The sequence below is a fragment of the Balaenoptera musculus genome, chromosome 8 (genome assembly GCF_009873245.2).
Source record: "Balaenoptera musculus isolate JJ_BM4_2016_0621 chromosome 8, mBalMus1.pri.v3, whole genome shotgun sequence".
Taxonomy (NCBI): domain Eukaryota; kingdom Metazoa; phylum Chordata; class Mammalia; order Artiodactyla; family Balaenopteridae; genus Balaenoptera; species Balaenoptera musculus.
In genome coordinates this window covers 81,621,021-81,640,299 of record NC_045792.1, presented here as the reverse complement: position 1 = coordinate 81,640,299, position 19,279 = coordinate 81,621,021, and the positions used below count along the sequence as shown (strand labels likewise).

Sequence of the window (19,279 nt, the reverse complement as noted above, 5' to 3'; positions counted from 1 at the left end):
ATGGGATTAATAATACCCACCTTATAGGGTTCTTGCAAGGAATAGAGGAAGTAATATTCATAAAATTCAGGCACAGTGCCCAGTGCCTGGCACTCACTGATGGGAGCCATTTTTTTTGTTACTGGGAGTTGGGAAGCATGGAACCTGGAGCCAGTTCTGCTGCTAACATTGGTCGTGAGCAAGTCACTCAACCCGTCTGGATCTTAGGCCCCAGTGGCAATAATAACACTGTCTGTTTTACCTACAAGGTGAGGATGAAATCAGATTATACATGAAGCAGCTTTTTGAAAAAGTGTGAAGGGTTGTACCAACATACAAGTTAAAGATGAAGGGAACAGTAAGCAGATCAGAAGGGGCAAAGTAGTTGACTTGAGTTTAGGTTGCAACTGGAACTTCCCACAGGAGTTCAGTTTGCAGAGAACAAGTTGAGTGAGTTATACTCAGTCTCCTGTGAAAAAAAGCTTTAATCCAGAAACCCAGCAGCATTATTCACTGATTCGCCTGCCTTGTGACCTCTTATCAAGAAAAGGCCAGCCCCGAACTGGACATTGTGGGAAGCCTTGTTGCATATTTTCCCCAGTGAGGGTTGTGCCTTTGGTTATTAGGGAACTCCCTGACAGACCTGGCCAAGGTTTACTCTTTCACTTGAGAGTGAGAAAAAGAACAAAACAGCCCATTTCTTCAGCCTGGCAAGCTGTGGAAGCATCCAGTGTAGATATGTGCAAGCTGGTCCATACCCCCTCAGACCAATTTATAAAAATTATCTGTGTGCTAAATTGCCAGCCACACTCAGAGAAGTTTTGCTTTGGCAAACTCACATCAAAATTCCTGGCTATTCTCAAATCCCTGCCCGGCCGCAGGTCCTGTAGCAAACATTTTAATTACTCTTTGTTTGTCCTGACTCTTAAATGTTGGCTACAGGACAAAGAGAAATTATATTTCCTGTCCCGCTGCCCTTATTGAGATGGGTTCATGATTCTTACCGTGTTTCCCAGTATGGTGATATGCTACAACATGGGTGGGAAAGACACAGTAATTTCTTTGGAATCAGAAACTGCTTTGTAGTTGGGGGTTATAAATGCTCTCAGTGACTTTCTCAGGCTACCACTCACCCTAGATTCCAACAGGAATCACGTCTGTACAGAACAGTGCCAGCTCCAACCTTAATCAAGTTTAATCTGTCAGCCAAGACTGCTTTCCTACAACGGGCATTTGGAGGCATTGCCTATTAAAATATCAAGTCTTTAGCACTGCCTGGAAAGCAAATCTGAAGGCTTGATTGCAACTACCATCTTTTAATTATTATTATTGTTATTGTTGTTATTTTCAAGAGCAATTGATATGGGAGTGAGAAGGGGACTGGTTGGAACTTAGCATGCCCCCTTGGCCACCCCTCCCTAAAAGATGATTTAAAAACAGGCAGTGAGCCAGAGAATTTGCAAGGCTAACTTTCTCACGTGGAAGAGAAAAATTATTGCAATGCCCTTTAGCTAAGTACACTCACTTCAGCCTTTATGGACGGCAGTGATCACATGGTCACCTCTTCATGAGGAAGAGAGCTTGAAACAATCACACAGCAGAACCTCCAGAGATTGGGGGTGGGATGGTATCTCGTAGGGCACAGGCAGTACCTGTAAGGTTTTTTTTTCCTTCCTTTTTTTAAAAGCCGAAGGCTTTTTGAGGAAGTTATCTTCTTTCCAGAAAACTAAAGTGGCCTAACTTCCTTTTCATCTTATCCATCATTGCTGTAGCAGAAAGAGATAGCTGACATGCCTGAGTCTTAGCAGACCGGTAGGGCACTACAATAGGCAGTTTTGCGGAATGCACACCTCAGATAACCGCCCTCTACAGCTTAGCATTTGAATGGGTATATGCAGGCGTGAAAAGGAGCAGACAGTATTACGCAAACAAGGTGAAGGAAGACTTTCTCGTAAACTTTTGCAAATGTTGACACAGACCTGAGAATTAGCTGAAGTTTATTCCCTATCCAAAGTATCCAGGAAAGTCAGTGATTTGAAATAGAACAGGGTAATTTTATATGTGAACTATCATGAGACCAATAAAAGAATGTAGAAATGACATATAACCAGGCACTGGAAGAAATTGGATCTGGCCAGGATAAGGACTAGGGTGTAATTGGATTTGTGTGTTATCTCCTTGGGTGTTTAGGAGATCTTTGTGTGTGTGTGTGTGTGTGTGTGTGTGTGTGTGTGTGTGTGTTTGCACTGAATGTAAGCTAACTGTTAAAAGTACATTGTATAAAGTTTGGCCTCTATAAAATGTGGCCTGTACTTTGGGCTCAGTCAGTCTTGGCTAGTACCTTTTGTTGTTTTTATAAAGTTTGGAATAAAATAACCACTTGTTCCTGATGGGTACCTGGACTGGGGGAGTAGTCATAACTGTAGTCATGATGATTCGTTGTCCAGATTTTGTGAAAATTGGAAACTGGATAATGCATTCCGACTTGACTTAGCAATCCTTACACCACTGTGAAGTAGAGAGGTACAAGCTTTAACAATTTTAGGAAAGTTTAGGTCACCTTAGAAATGCAGTGTCTACCAGGGAATTACCTTCCTGTAAATTAGGCCCTCTGACTCACTTCCTCACCTTCTTACCTCTCTCTCTCTCTTTTTTAATATAGTGTTCCTTTTATGTTGAATGACATTACCGTAGCTCTCTGCTTGGTGAACTCCTACTGCCCCATCAAGACGCAGATAAAATATACCCACTTCGTGAAGCCCTCCCCATCCCCAAATAGAACTAATTCCTTCCATCAATCCTTTTCTTGGAACACTCTCAATAATGATGGCTAACGCTTAATGAGCACTTAATATGCACCAGTCCCTTTATAAGCAACTGTCATTTAATCTTCGTGTCAACTTTATGAGGCAACTACTGTTATTATCCCCAGTTTACAGATGAGACACCTGAGGCTTTGAGAAATTTAGTAACTTGTCCAGAGTCTCAAAGCTAGGCAGAGACAGAGCCATGGCCTAAACCCATGCCTTGTTGATTCTCTAAGTGACATAAATGACTCGCGGACCTACGTAGATATATGTGATTTATGGTCACATCAGTTACAGTGTGGTATGTATGCCGTCCCAAGTGAAAATGTGAGGTTCAAGATGGTAAAAATGACAACCCTTGTAAAAGAATAATTCTTAAAAATTCTGACTCTCACACAGACACAAAATGAATACTTGTTAAAAAATTTATATACCTCATTAATAAACAAGGGAACCAAGAAATTTGTTATAACAGATTTATAGGAGGACCACAAATTTATATGGAATAAAAGAATGTTGAAACGAATTCACAAATGGATGCAAAACTGGAGGGGGAGTCAATTGAACCTCCACTGGACAGAACTTATTTGCATCTGTAGATAAGAATTATTTGCATTGCCTTCACTTATCTACAAGTTACAAAGTTGTATAATAGCCCACAGACTAAGGCCTATATCCCTGTGGGATCATATAATGCCTAGAGGCTTTATCATTCCATGAAAAGGATGCTCACTCCAGTCTTAAATTTTTCCCTATACCTTTGAGAAACAGTATTACATAGCAAAGGGCAGAAGCTCGTGGTTTAGATAAGCTCTGAATCCAAAGTACCAAGCTTACTTGTGTGACCTTGAATAAAATTTGGAAGGAATACAAAAAAGTTCACATGCTTGGCAGGTGTGTGCAGGCACACACACATGCATCCTGCAGAGAAAGATCTTGAGGGGATTAAATGTAATAATACAGGAAAAGCCCCTGGCACATAGTAGATACTACTAAATTTCAGGTATTATTATTAGTAATAAAGTGTCATGTAGTTGTTGCTTAATAAATGTTGAGTGACAAAATCAGGAGTGGACAGACTTTCCTGTTAAGGTCCAGATAGTAAATATTTTAGGCTTTGCAGGCCATATGGCATCTGTCACAACTGTGAAACTCTGCTGTTGTAGCTCAAAAGCAGCCATAATAATATTTAAACAAATAATATAATTGTGTTCCAGTAAAACTTTCTTTCTAAAAACATGCACTGGGCTGGATTTTGCCTTTGGGCTACAGCTTGCTGACCCTGGACTAAATGATTAAAATGGCTAATTCAGAAGCTTGGGGTGAAGGACTAATTGCTAGTCATACCTATTGGTAGACCTTGCCAATGTCACTCAACAGGGAAACCTGGGCAGAGGTTGGCCAGTGCTAATCTGAAGTTGTAACATGGGAGAGGGCATTTCCCTTTGTTATAATTCAAAGTAAATCGACTACTGGATATGCAGTCAGACCTAGACTTTAATGTTTTCTCTACCACGTACTAGCTGGGTGATCATGGGCAAGTTACCCACCAGGTCTGTACCTTGGATACACCAACCCTGAGATAACCATGGGGAAATGTTAACTGTGAAATACTCTACCAAGGTAGTAAGTACTCACTGCCAGAGAGGGAAGTAGTCCTCTATTGATTCTACCATTGTGTGGGAACTATGTAATTTCTATGGTTGAATAGTAGACTAGCTATTTCAGCAGAAGATAAAGATGTAAGGTAAAAACATTCTCTCATTGTCACGAATCAGTCTCCAGAGTAACATATATTGAGTCTGAAAATGATTGTATTGGATTAGTTTTGAAAGGTCTTTAGATGTTGGCATCATGTTAAGTTGCCTTACAAATAAGCAGTTGTCTTGAAATAGACTTACATGATGTCCCATATGTAGCTAAAAATGGTCTTTCTGCCTTAGGGACAACTGATATTTTGAAAGTAAGTCAATAAACTCAACCCAAAGTTGGAAAAAACATTAAGGACCATTAAAACCCAACATCTGGCTACACACTTTAAAGAAGGCCCATTAGCCATGCAAATATGAAGTTACCTGCACTTCTGATAAGTGCAATTAACTAAATAATGAATTCCATTAACAGCTACTTGTGAGACGTTAAGACTTGGAAAACTTGGCTTTGATGAGGTGGAAAGTAGAAGAAGACAATAGAATTTGGTTTCCTTTGGCAGAGTTTTAATACAAGAAAAACCCCCTTTTTATCAGTTAGATCCAACATCTTCTCATGAATATCCCCCCAACATTTAAAAAGTAAATGGTTGTGTTTTTTTATGTCTCTTAACATTCTTTCTACTGGACTGAGCCAGTTGAAGACATGTTTTCAGGTGGATCCAGTGTTCAAAAATGACCCATATTTTGTTTTTGAGGTTGTAATTGTAATGATTAATTATTAATTAAAAAAACTGTGTGCCCCATTTTAGGACAGAACCTGCTCTTTTATCTCTGTGTGTTGTGTTGTGTAAGAGGAGGTTGTAAAGCTGGCGGATGACAGAGCAGACACTGAGCCGTCAGCTTGGGGCAGAGCCACCTGCTGGCCTTGTGCCTTTGCTTAATCTGAGTCTCAGGTTCCTCGTTTGTAAAATGGGAGAAAGACAGGGCCTACCTTCTGTAGGGATTAAATGAACACTGTCCAGATGAAGGGCATCACATAGTACCTGGCTTCGAAGTGAAAACTGTAGCTGTTGCTCCTCGTCATTACCATCGTTATTTTCAGCCAAAAAATTCTGTGTCAGTATCCAGATGTCTTAGTCAGCTGGTATCACAAATACTATAGACTGGGTGGCTTAAACAACAAACATTTATTTCTTATGATTCCAGAGGCTGGGAAGCCCACGATCAAGGTGCCAGCCAATTTAGTTCCTGGTGAGAGCCCCCTTCGTGGCTTGTAGATGGCTGCCTTCTTGCTCTGTCAAGGTCATCTTTCTTGTGTCTCTTTTTATAAGGCCACTAATTCCATTCATGAGGGTTCCACCCTCTTGACCTAGTTACCTCCCAAAGGCTCCACCTCCAAATACTATCGTATTAGGGCTTCAACATATGAACTTTAGGGCAGGACACAGACACTCAGTCTGTAGCATCAGATTAGTGATAAAAAATGGAGACAGGATGAAGCTACAGGAGCTGTAATCATGTAGGATGTTGTAGTTCATTTTTGACTACTTCTCCAGTCCTCGTTTACAGTATACTCATGATAGTTTCTGTTTGTAATATCATCAGGTTTCTATTGCCTTTCCTTCATATCCTCTCCTTTCTGTTTTCACTGGGCTTGGCTTTATCATCATATGCCTAGATTTTTACAGTTAATTTCAATTCAGCCTCCTTTCCTTTAATGCCCCCCTCCACCCCCATCCCCATCACCCTCACATCCTGCAGGGGCCACATCAGTTTTCCTAAAGCCAGCTTTCTTTGTGGCCCCTTGCACCTTTCAATGAGTGAAGGAGGAGGAAGTTTTCCACAGCCTCCAGGACTGGTTCAGGTCCCACAGTCTGGCTCTCTGTGGTGTGATCCCCAATGCCACCAGCCTTTCAAACCTCCCACTGCTCATTGACACAGCGACTCTGCTCTGGCCATGCCTCTTTACTCACAAGTCCCTGAGTAAGCTCAGTGTTTCCACTCAGTGCCCACTGTTCCTTGGACAGCCCTTCTTTTCTGCCTGACTTTCCAAGTCCTGTGCTTGTTTAAATCCCAATTCAAATTCCAGTTTTACGCCACTCTCATGCCTCTTCTTTCTGAGCCTAAGATCCTTTGTCCCAGGCATTTGAAATTGACACTCTACCTTGTATTCCATGCCCACTGTAATGTCGCCTGTCCTTCCTAGCCCTCAAGCAATGCCAGGCATTTTCTCCTTTACCCCAAAGTACCGTGCACATCCTTGATTATAGTACTTTGCAAATTGTTTCATAAATCACCTGTTTACATATCGCAGAGACCATCTGGTACTTGGCTTTAGCTGTCTCCCCAGCACTTAGCACAATCTGTGGTTCAGAGAAGGCGCTTAACAAATGCCTGTGAAATAACTAAATGACTGAGCAGGAATCAGGCAGGCCAATAAACATTTGTTGAAGACAGGCATACCTACCTAGTTTTATTGTGCTTCACTTTATTGCGCTTTGCAGATACTGTGTTTTTTACAAATTGGTGGTTTGTGGCAACCCTGCGTTGAGCAAGTCTATCGGCACCAATTTTCCAGCAGCATTTGGTGACTTTGTGTCTCTGTGTCAGATTTTGGTAATTCTTACAATGTTTCAAACTTTTTCATTATTATTATACTTGTCATGGTGATCTGTGATCAGTGATCTTTGATGTAACTATTGTAATTGTTATGGCGCGCCACAAACCATGCCCCGTATAAGACGAGGAACTTAATCGATAAATGTTTTGTGTATTCTGACTGCTCCACCAACCAGCCATTCCCCTTTTCTCTCCTCCTCTGGTCTCCCTATTCCCTGAGACACAACAGTATTGAAATTACAACAGTTAGTAACCCTGCAATGGCCTCTGAGTGTTCAAGTGAAAGGAAGAGTCGCACGTCTCTCACTTCAAATAAAAAGGTAGGAGTGATTAAGCTTATTGAGGAAGGCATGTCGAAAATCAAGACAGGCTGAAAGCTAGGCCTCTTGCACCAAACACTTAGCCAAGTTGTGAATGCAAAGGAAAAGTTCTTGAAAGAATTTAAAAGTGCTATTCCACTGAATACATGAATGATAAGAAAGTGTAACAGCCTTATTGCTGAGTGGTCTGGATAGAAGATCCAACCAGCCACAACATTCCTTTAAGCGAAAGCCTAATCCAGAACAAGGCCCTAACCCTCTTTAATTCTGTGATGGCTGAGAGAGGTAAGGAAGTCACAGAAGAAAAGTTTGGAGCTAGCAGAGGTTGGTTCGTGAAGCTTAAGGAAAGATGTCTCTATAACACAAAGGTGCAAGGTGAAGCAGCAAGTGCTGATGTGAAACTGCCACAAGTTATCCAGAAGATCTAGCTGAGATAATTAATGAAGGTGGCTGCATTAAACAACAGAGTTTCAATGTAGGTGAAACAGCCTTATATTGGAAGAAACACCATCTAGGGTTTCCATAGCTAGAGAGGAGAAGTCAATGCCTGACTTCAACCTTCAAAGGACAGGCTGACTCTCTTGGTGGGGGCTAATGCAAGTGGTGACTTTGAGTTGAAGCCAGTGCTCCTTTAGCATTCCAAAAATCCTAGGGCCCTTAAGAATTATACTAAATCTACTCTCCCTGTGCTCTATAAATAGAACAACAAAGCTTGGATGACAGCACCTATGTTTATAACATGGTTTACTGAGTATTTTAAGCCCAGTGTTGAGCCCTACTGCTCAGAAACAAAACAAAACAAAACATTCTTTTCAGAATATGACTGCTCATTGACAATGCACCTGGTCAGCCAAGAGCTCTGCTGGAAATGCCCGACGAGATTCATGTTGTTTTCATGCCTGCTAACACAGCATCCATTCAAGTTTGTGGATCAAGGAGTCATTGTAAGAAATACATTTTGTATGGCTGTAGCTGCCACAGATAGTGATTCCTGTCATGGATTTGGGCAAAGTAAATTGAAAACCTTCTGGAAAGGATTCACTGTTCTAGATGCCATTAGGAACACTTGTGTTTCACGAGAAGAGGTAAAAATATTAACAGTAACAAGAGTTTAGAAGAGGTTGATTCCGACCTTCATGGATGACTTTGAGAGGTTCAAGACTTCAGTGGAGGAAGTAACTGCATATGAGGAAGTACCAAGAGAACTAGAATTAGAAGTGGAGCCTGAAGATGTGACTGAATTGCTGCAATTTCATGATAAAATTTTAATGGATGAAGAGTTGCTTCTTATGGATGAGCAAAGAAAATGGTTTATTGAGATGAAATTTACTCGTGGTGAACATGCTGTAAAGATGGTTGAAATGACAACAGAGGATTTAGAATATTATATAAACTTAGCTAATTCAAACAGTGGCAGGGTTTGAGAGGACTGACTCCAGTTTTGAAAGAAGTTTTACTGTGGATAAAATGCTATCAAACAGCATTGCGTACTACAGAGAAATTATTTGTGAAAGGAAGAATCAGTCGATGCGACAAACTTCATTGTTGTCTTATTTTAAGAAATTGCCACAGCCACCCCAGCCTTCAGCAACCACTCTCCTGATCAGTCAACAGCCATCAGCATCAAGGCAAGACCCTCCACCAAGCAAAAAGGTTACAACTTATTGAAGCTCAGATGATAGCATTTTTTAGCAATACAAATTTTTTTTAAATTAAAGCATGTACATTGTTTTTTTTTATATAGATATAATGCTATTGCACACTTTATAGACTAAAGTATAGTGTAAACATAACTTGTATATGCACGGGGAAACCAAAAAAATTCTTGTGATATTCGCCTTATTGTGGTGGTCTGGAATCGAACCCACAATCTCTCTGAGGTATGCCTGTCATGAACTGACAGATCAACTGCAGACTCCTTAAAGGAAACACCCTTGTTGCTTCTTTGTCTTCCTAGAACTTGCCATGGCACCTGGCACGTAGGTAGATGCTTAAGAAATCGTTCCTGACTGACTACCTTACTGACTGACTGTGTAGAGTGACAGGCCTTCAGTACAGTGTCACGTGCCTTTTTTTTTTCAAATGCAAAGCCAGTATCCAGAAGTGTAAGCCGATTAACCTGGTTGTTAGGTTAAAAGAATAGGAAACATTTAACCCCAGACAACACATTTCCAGTGGGATACTTATGACCCAACCATATGCCAGCTGAGAGACCTCAGTGGCTCCTACAGTAGCTGGCCTGACGGGCACCAAAAGCCCTCCAGTGGGACCAACAGAAGGACCAGGAATTCCTATCGCGTGCAGTGCGCGAAGAATTAAATTGTTACCACTTAATATTCATTGAATGTCAGCGCTGTACTTTTGTACTAGGAAAAAATAGATGAGACACGAGGCACACTCCGTGCAGTGGGCTTTGTTAGCTCTAATTAGTTGGTAGTAGAACAGTGATGATACAGCAGTTCAGCAGTTAAAGGAAAGCAGTGCCCTCGGTACAAATGTGAGTATATTTATGCATCTGGTTCTGTTATGCTTCCTTACTGTGTTTCAGCACCGTTACTGTTCTGGGGCATGATGGCTAAACTGGGAGAGTTTTACCAGCTCAGAGTTGTAGAAAAACAAGAACAGCCCCATTTCTGAAGGAACTATTTAAATCCCACATCCTTTAATTTTTGTTTTGTTGTGGTAACTTGGATTCTGGCTTCTTTGTTCTCTTTTACACTGGAAATACTTGGGAGCTCCATCTATGGTCCTAAATTGCAGTTTCACTTCTCTTTATATGTAAAGTCTGGCTAATACTGATTATATTTGGATGGGTCCGGACTGTGTTCACCTTTGCATTGTCTGGAGACCAGAAAGTAAAATTGCAAAGAGAAAGAACAAGTTTTAAGCTGCTTGCAAGACTGACTTGTTTCTGAGGTCTTGCACAGATTCCTAGCGGTATAGGAACGAAGCAGCTAGTCATCTGGGCATCATTTGGTCCTGCCCCTCTTTTCATACTTGAAGAACAGAGGCTATAGGAGGGAAAGTGACTTGCCCAGGGTCACATAGCTAATTGACGACCAATGTAGTTGGGGTGCAGGAAGGCCCTGGACACCACAACCAGAGCTCTTTTTTTTTTTTTTTTTTAATTAATTAATTAATTTATTTATTTATGGCTGTGTTGGGTTTTCGTTTCTGTGCGAGGGCTTTCTCTAGTTGCGGCAAGTGGGGACCACTTTTCATCACGGTGCGCGGGCCTCTCACTATCGCGGCCTCTCTTGTTGCGGAGCACAGGCTCCAGACGCGCAGGCTCAGTAGTTGTGGCTCACGGGCCTAGTTGCTCCGTGGCATGTGGGATCTTCCCGGACCAGGGCTCAAACCCGTGTCCCCTGCATTGGCAGGCAGATTCTCAACCACTGCGCCACCAGGGAAGCCTCAGAGCTCTTTTTAATGAGGCTTGTCTCTTGACTAAAGTAGCCCCTCTAACGACACCTGTATTTGGAAACATTCACAATCAGTCTGACTTGACATCTCTGAGCATGAGGAACACTCTTTATCTTCACCAATATTCTAAAAATCAAATTTTATATTGCTTATTTTCCCTATGAACCATAACGTGCAGTTTTTGAAGTTTTAAGAGACTCCATTCAACTGGATAATGTACATAAGAATTGAGGGTGTCAGTGTATGGAGCCCTAAAACTTGGATAGTTTTTTTTTTTTTTTTTTTTTAACTTTGGGTTTATTTATTTATTTACTTATTTATTTATGGCTGTGTTGGGTCTTCATTTCTGTGCGAGGGCTTTCTCTAGTTGTGGCAAGCGGGGGCCACTCTTCATCGCGGTGCGCGGGCCTCTCACTGTCGCGGCCTCTCTTGTTGCGGAGCACAGGCTCCAGACGCGCAGGCTCAGTAATTGTGGCTCACGGGGCCAGTTGCTCTGCGGCATGTGGGATCTTCCCAGACCAGGGCTCGAACCCATGTTCCCTGCATTGGCAGGCAGACTCTCAACCACTGCGCCACCAGGGAAGCCCACTTGGATAGTTTTGACAATGAATTCAAATAATTTTGAGCAGTCTCTCTAGATATTAATGGCTACAAGAGTTTAGGTGGTTGATTTGCTCTCATTTTATAATTTTTATCATCTTTTTCTCCAAGTGCAGATACATTTTTCGGTTCCAAAATTAAGTTGGTAGAAAGAGAAGTGAATTGGAAGTTAGAAAACTTGAGTTCTAGTTCTTTAGAGTGGACAAACCTGAAAAAATGTTAATACTTACGTATTTCTTTTAATGTGTCATTGAAAAATACAGCGTGTATCCATGTCATGACTTCATAGATGATACTGTTTAGGGCAAAACTAAAAAAAAATTGTGTAAAAGCTGTAAGACGCTTAACAAAAATTAAGTAATAGTGTACACAGAAAGGCAAAAACTGTGAAGAGGATATTCAAAGAAGAGAAACACAGGATTAGATCATCTCTGAAGCCCTTCCAAACTAAAAATTCTGTCACTGTACTAACTTAAGCCTGGTATTTATTTATTCATTGTTTTGCTGGCAGGTTTTGCATATCTTTATCAAACATTCAAGTGGAGAAGGGACTGAATTCTTATGTCTAGGGCGGATGGTGTAACATCACAAACCTAATTTTAACTCTCACACCATCTGAACTTTCAGGGTAAAAATGAAAGCTTTAATGTCACATTCGAAAACTTTTTAAAGTCAGTGGAATGCATAAGCACAACATTGGGGTTTTCAAGTGGAATGGGGGATGATAAATGCATAGAAATCCTGTTAAAATGTTTTGTAAGGGTTATAGTCTATCCTGACGCTGAATTATAAGCTAATTGTGTACATAAGGCTTTTACTGCACTCTCGGCCTAAAGAAGAAATCCATGTCATAACCAACCACATGATTACAGCTTTTCTGAAGATCTGTCAATAGGACTTGCAACACTGTGTACATTTGTTATTGGAAAAAATATCAAATATGGCCAGAAGAGGATTCCATAGTGGAAGTAATAATATTATCATATTAGTTTTTTGTGGGTAAAAAACTCTAAGGGGTCAAGATGGAATAAATGAGAATGTTTTATTTGTTTGAATAGGCCATGGGATATATAAACATTTGACAATCAAGCTTTAAGAACAAGATTTGAGGCTTGGCACAAAACCTGGAGACTTAATTGGAAAACCATTTAAGATGTTAACTCAGGCCTCCCCTAGGAAAGTCCTCCAGGGCGTCCAGCTCTGTTGGTTCTCCATCGCCTGTACTAGCATTTGTCTCGGATAAACAGCTCACTGGCCCAGGAATCCACGTGGCCCATGAATTCTGACACTATAGATGGAGGGGTTCTGACCAATCGGCTTGTATTCAGGAGATCACTAGGATTCTGGGGGCGCTTGACATCCTATCACGCAAGGAAAACTTGAAGGAAATGTGGCCGCTCAACTAGGTTAGGGAAGATTTCAGGGGATTGTAAAACATGTCCTCAAATATTTGAAGAACTATCAAACGGAAAAGAGACTGAATTCTTCTTTGCTATTTCAGAGTGCAGAACTAGGATTCAGAAGGAAGTGACAGGAAGGAAATGAATGTTTTTATTGACTGTGGATTATGTGCCCAGTGCTGTGCTGGCTGTTGTTTGTGTGATCTCCTTTAATTTCACCAAGTTGTGTGGTAGCTGTTATTATCTCCTTATAACAGAAGGAGAGATGGAGGTCAGAGAAACTAACTACTACTACTAATAGTAGTAAAAATATTACCACTGAATTAAAAAAAACAAAACAAAAACCCTAGCATTTATTGTCTGCTGTGTGTCAGGCACTGTTCTAAGTACATTATTCTTGAGTACACTATTTGCACATTATTCTTTTTCATCCTCATGGCAGTCCTATGAGTACCTCATGGCAGGTACTATTTGTATACTCATTTTATTGGTAAGGAAACCAAGGCACAGGAATTAAGCACATTGCTTGGTGTCACACTGTTAATGAATGTGGAGTGGGATTCTGAGCCAGATTGTCTGGCTTTATAGCCAAACATGCCCCACCTTTACGTCATTCTGCATCTTTACTTTCAGAGCATGTGCTGTGTGCCAATCTAGTGCCTGACAATTTATATCCTTATAGTAAAATAATAGACTAGGCGTTATTATTCCCATTTTACAGATGAGGAGAAAATTGAGGCTAAAAGAATGAAATAACTTGCCTGAAACAAATAACTCGGCCAAATTGTTACTCAGTCTTCAGGCTCCAGGCCAAGTCACTTTGGACCATGCTCAGCTTTCTCAGAGTTTCTGGATCGGAAACTTTCTAGCAAGTAGAGCTATCAGTAACCAGAATGGGCTGCCCTGGGGGAGGAGAGGGGACTCAGGAGCTCCCCTTCTCTGGAAACGCTGGAGAGAAAATTTATGTCAGCTAGGCAGGGAAGGGATAGAGGAGATTCAAGCTTCATATGAAGAATTGAACCCGATGCTCCCTAAGGTTTTGTCCAGCTCTGGGATTTTATGATGCTGTGTTTTCTTCTCATCTTCCCATGTCATCTTGTTTTCCCCTGGGTGTACTCAGATGTACGTGCAAATCTCAGTCTGCTATTTGAATCTAGCTCTGGGGGTTAGATTGCCTTGGTAAGAGACTCACTTGCTAGGATATTTGACATGATTCCCTAGGGGAAATGTTAGGTCATGTGAGAAGTCAGCAGCATAAGCAGTACGCGGTGAGGTTGTTAACTAAGAAGGAAAATGCAGCGGAGGGTCTTACCACAATGTGAACAGGTAGATCTTCCCATAGCAGTCAGGGTCTCCCTTAAACTTGCTTTCACAGGAAAATGTTAGGCTGTCTTGCCTTTTTCAAGGCGTTTACCTAATGCCCAATTTGGAAATAGTTGTTTCCCTAGGGTTGTCTCAACTTTCATTATATCCATGGCAACTTGCCTACTCTACTAGATATCTTATTTTCAGCTCCGAATGTCTTTGGGTGGAAATGCCTTCCTTCCTATGACCCCCCAGGTGATATTTGTCATGTTATTCAGTGTGGCTCTGACAGGCTGCACCATCTTGTCTTCCTGTACTTAGTCCTGTGCGTAACAAAGAACATCAGTGTCTCTGGGTCAGGGGATGTCTGTAAATTCTGCATCTGCATCTTTATATCCCCCAGTTCCCCAATCTTCTACCTTGAGTCAACCGTCCATATCTCTCCCCGACATCTACTAATTGTTTCTCTTTGATGACATCAGGTTGGTGGTATTGATGCATGGGCCCTCTCAGCCCTCCTGTGTCCCTCTGACTCATTGTTTTATTTCAGCTGAAAGCTGACAAGACACATTTTTCTTCCTTCTTCCTCTCCCCTCTTTTTTTTTTTTTTTTATCCCTTGGCCTTTATTTCACTGTTAATGATGTTGGACATTTGAGTGTTTCTCTGGAGGAGGCAGGAAGGTGGGGAAGGATGTTGAAGCCACTCAAAAACTGGTGTTTTAATAGTCATAGAAAGTGATCGCCCAGCAGAGAGCTAAAAAACATATCATGTACCACATGATGATTCACTTCTCTAAACTGAAGAGGTTCATAGCATATATCTGTGCTCCTTTCTGCTTTATAAATTCAAAATGATGACCCTGATGTCCCTCTGATAAATTCAGATGGACTCCTAAAGGATTTTTATGCAGTCGTTGTGCCCATAGCTTAGCTGAGTTGTGGAAAGAAAGAAACGGGGTTGTCTATACTTTACCATCAGGATGAGAACTGAACTGGAAAATAAAGATATATAAATATTGACTTTATTCATATAAAGTCCAGTGGTTGATGAATTTTCATTCAGATGTTGGTAGTTTCAGTATAAATGTGCACAGTCCCATTCTAGCGAGTATCTTAACTTTAGGTATAAGAATAGAATATTACGTATCACTTTCAGAGGGTGACACAGTCTGCTGCGGCAGGGAACAGTCCTTCATTCTCTGGGAAAACTACTTTTAGAAGATAGGCAATATCAATTGATACAATTAGAATCACTGAGACCGAATATAATAGAGTCTCAGTAACGGAAAGGCAGACAAACATTTTTATACATATTTTATTTTTAATATTTATTTAGTTTTATTTATTTATTTGGCCGTGCCAGGTCTTAGTTGCGGTACGCGGGATCTTCATTGCCGCATGTGGGATCTTTAGTTGAGGCATGCGGTCTTTTAGTTGTGGCATGTGAACTCTTAGTTGCGGCATGTGGGATCTAGTTCCCTGACCAGGGATCGAACCTGGGCCCCCTGCATTGGGAGTGCGGACTCTTAGCCACTGGACCACCAGGGATGTCCTTATATATATTTAAAAAAATCAACATTGGATATAATCAGGAGGGTTTCCAGGTTACTCATGAGATCTCAGTGGATTAGTGAATTTTCTCCATGATAACAGCATTGTTAATTTCTAACCTTTACAGGAAAAATCCTTTTTTTTTTTTTTTTTGCAGAAGTTAAACTTTCTTTTTGGGTTCCCAGTGAGACTCACTGCATTCACCAGTTCACAGTCCCTCCGTCCTTTCTGTCTTCTTCCAGCTCTCCTTTCTTCTTCCTTACTTTCCTTCTTCTCTGACAAAGATAAAATAAAATTAAAAGGTTAACCATTAAAGAAATGCAGGACTATCCAGGTTGTATACTGATGTCTTTATTTCCTTCACGAAAATTGCCATTGTTAAAACAGATTGTTTCTTTTTTAAAAAGTGGAAAAAGGGACAAAAAATTAAACAAAGCCTTTAGAGGCAACATGTACAGGGAGTCTTGTGTTGAGCTTTCCCTGTGTTCTCTGCTGCATTTTAATGACCCAGGGTGGGGCGGTGATATGAAATATTGTTCCTTATTTAACGTTTTACACTCTCATCTCCACATTGTGTATTTGCTTCTCTTGTGACCTTTTCGTTGCATTGGTAACTACTTCTTTTCACCCATAATCCAAAGTAAGTGTATCTTCCTGCAGAGAAATTACAGGAAGCTGTCAGTGTAGAGTTAATATAGTTAAAGCACCCTTAACTCTGCTATAAACCCCTTAAATAATTAAAACTGTATGCTTGAAGAGTCAGATTTGCATTTCTTTACCAAGTTTATTTAGCACACTTTGTTACACTCAATTAAATGAGAATGTTCTGTTTCACTTTCTTTGCTTCGGGTGGATCATTTTGCCTTTTGATTCTTGTGCCCTAGTGGTAATTTCACAGTGCTTAGGTCTCTAAAACTGTACATGTATTAATGCATATGTAGCTCTATACACACCCATTAAAAGGTTTGCTATTTGTACTGAATAGAATCTTTGCCCAAGGCATTTGAGCATTCCAAGTAACCTAAGGTGTAACTGGGACCGCAGATAATTCATGGTGGTAAAGAAGGAGCTAGACAGAGTTGTTGGAACATCCAGTGTTTTATTTAAAAAGCCCTGTTACTTCGGCATCACCTTCCATCCCCACAATTTGATTTGTGAATCTCCCTGCGAAAACAAGAAGATAAAAGGGGTTGAATGGTTCTAGAAAGGAAATTAAATATAAGTACTATGTCTCTTCACATCTCAGTTGGCAAAGCATGTGCAGAATGTTCTTCATAAATTAGTTCATTGCTTAAGTTATGCATGTTTAAGGAAGAATAAATTAGTTATCCATTTCCTAATGAGTAGTGGGATCAATTGGAGCATGACGAGAGAGAAAGGAGCATCATTTTACTTCCCCAGTTGGGTTCAATATCCCTAAACTTCACCATTAATCACTCTCTCAGTTTCCTGAGTTATTTCTGACTCTACGTGTAAGATAGTCTGGCCTTTTAATTTTCCTACCAGGTAAGTAAGACTTTTTGAATTTGCCCAGTGGGTTTGTAGACGGGAGATGCTGTCTCCTTTGCACCCAGAAGTGTTCCTTGTTACAATGGGCACTTCTGTCTTTGCATCGGTTTGTCTGGGTGTGTTCACGGATAACAGTCAATATGTATGTGTGATGACAATTACGAGGGTTCTAATATGTTTAACTGTTATGGGATCTGTTATGTCTACTTTAGGGTCGACCCCATCCCATATGACACTCCAAAACCAGCGGGCCACACGCGGTTTGTCTGCATCTCAGACACACACTCCAGAACAGATGGTATCCAGATGCCTTATGGGGACATCCTTCTCCACACAGGCGATTTCACCGAGCTGGGACTGCCCTCAGAGGTTAAGAAGTTTAATGACTGGTTAGGTAAGGAATGATTGCGTTCTGGCGCCCCCAATTAACCTTTCCCGTCCGAGTGTCACTCACTGCGTCCTAATTGAATTAGAGCACTTGGAAGCCAGCTCAGCCATTTCTCGTATGAAATGCGGTGGTGTCTAGCTTTAATCCAATTCTGTTAATTAAAGATGAATTTTTAGATATTTAATTTTACTGTGCATCCTTTCAGTGCCTGGCCTCGGTGGCTCTGGGGCAAAGGGATGGAAAGCTTTGAAACCAATCTCATCTCACTCATTCTGCTTTAATGAGGGCGTTCACTGGCACACATGAGACGTAGAATCATATTTTTAACTCATTGGCTCTGCAATCTTTCCCAGATATTATGAGTGAAGACCTACTAGTAAGAGACCATTTCTAAGGAATGAAGGAGGATGTAAAAGCCCTTATATAAAGGGAGGGTCCTAGCACAGGGCTGCTTGGGGACAGCTTTCCCAAGTGAACCAGAAGGGTGTCCTAAGACCCCTGAAAAGATAAGATGTCCTGCTGTAAAGCTCCAAAAATTTGGAATACGAAACCACCCTCCACTCTGTGGAAAGGGTAATAGCAACTTTGTGGTTTCTGTAGAGGCACCCATGGGTCGGGGTTATGGGAAAAATGTTGACTCCTGGGTCAGGCAGTTGCCAAATATTAGCATTACAAGGCAGTCATGGGGTTATTCATAGCGAGATTAGATGACAGATCTTTTTAGGAATCCTCTTAGACGAGGGAAAGGAGTGTAAGCGTTCTGAGATTTTAGAATCTCCAAAGACACTGAAGAATTACAGAGTAAAGAGTAAAAATCACTCCTCAAGAATAATGTCATGAATAATGTGTCAGCCAACAAAAATTACTCGGGAGATTTAAGCAGAAACTTGAAAATTCATTTTTCCATAAAACTAAAGCAGGGTTTGAGACATTTTAAAATAATTAAGTGATAAAATATATGTGTTAATGGAAAACAACATTCATTAAAAACAGTTAAAATATTTTAAAAACAATGAGCCTAACTATAACATAACTATTTTGAGTTTTCCTGTGACCTTGCACATCTATCCACCTTTTTATAAAGTTGACATCAGAGTACATATCTGCTCTTTTACTTTTGTCTGTTTTCATTTGGTAGTATTGGTAAGATTTTAATTGATGTTGCATAACTTCCATATTTATCCTTTTTGATAGCAGTATGACATTTGTATTGTTCTGTATTTTTATTTAATAAGACATCCCTCTAAAAAATGAACATTTAAATTGATAACAATTTTTCTTCTGACTAGCACCGAAATGTGCGTTTTCATTTGTATACGTCTTTTTTGCTTCTATTGGCTTATTTCTTAGGGTAGAATACTGTATGAGTTAAATTACTAAGTCAAAGGATATGAAATTGTTTATGATTCTTGCTGTACATTGGCATCTTGCTTTCCAAGGGGATTGTAGCTGTGTACTGAATATACCAATTTTACCACGATCTTGGCAACATTGGATATTGGAGATTTATATTTTGTGCTGTTTCAGTAGGTATTCAGTCATCTCACTTAAAACAGCAAGATATCTTAAATATCATTTGGCATAATCTCATTTTTACAAATGACTCAGATACAGAGAAATTAAATGACTTTCTCAGAGTCTCCTTGTGGTAGAGCTGGGCCTGTAATCCGGATCTTCTCACTCCTCTTTTGCATCTGTCAAATTTGCTTTCAAGTACTATTATCTC

General features: G+C 40.5%; 1 protein-coding gene across 2 annotated transcripts in view; it reads left to right on the top strand.

The window, feature by feature from the left end:
• The window catches only part of MPPED2 (metallophosphoesterase domain containing 2), a 174,576-nt gene that overhangs the window by 31,166 nt on the left and 124,131 nt on the right, over positions 1-19,279 (top strand). For both annotated transcript variants that reach the window (XM_036862425.1, XM_036862426.1), the window contains exon 3: positions 17,378-17,559. In XM_036862425.1, the coding sequence (XP_036718320.1) occupies positions 17,378-17,559 (182 nt within the window). The remainder of the gene's footprint in view (positions 1-17,377; positions 17,560-19,279) is intronic.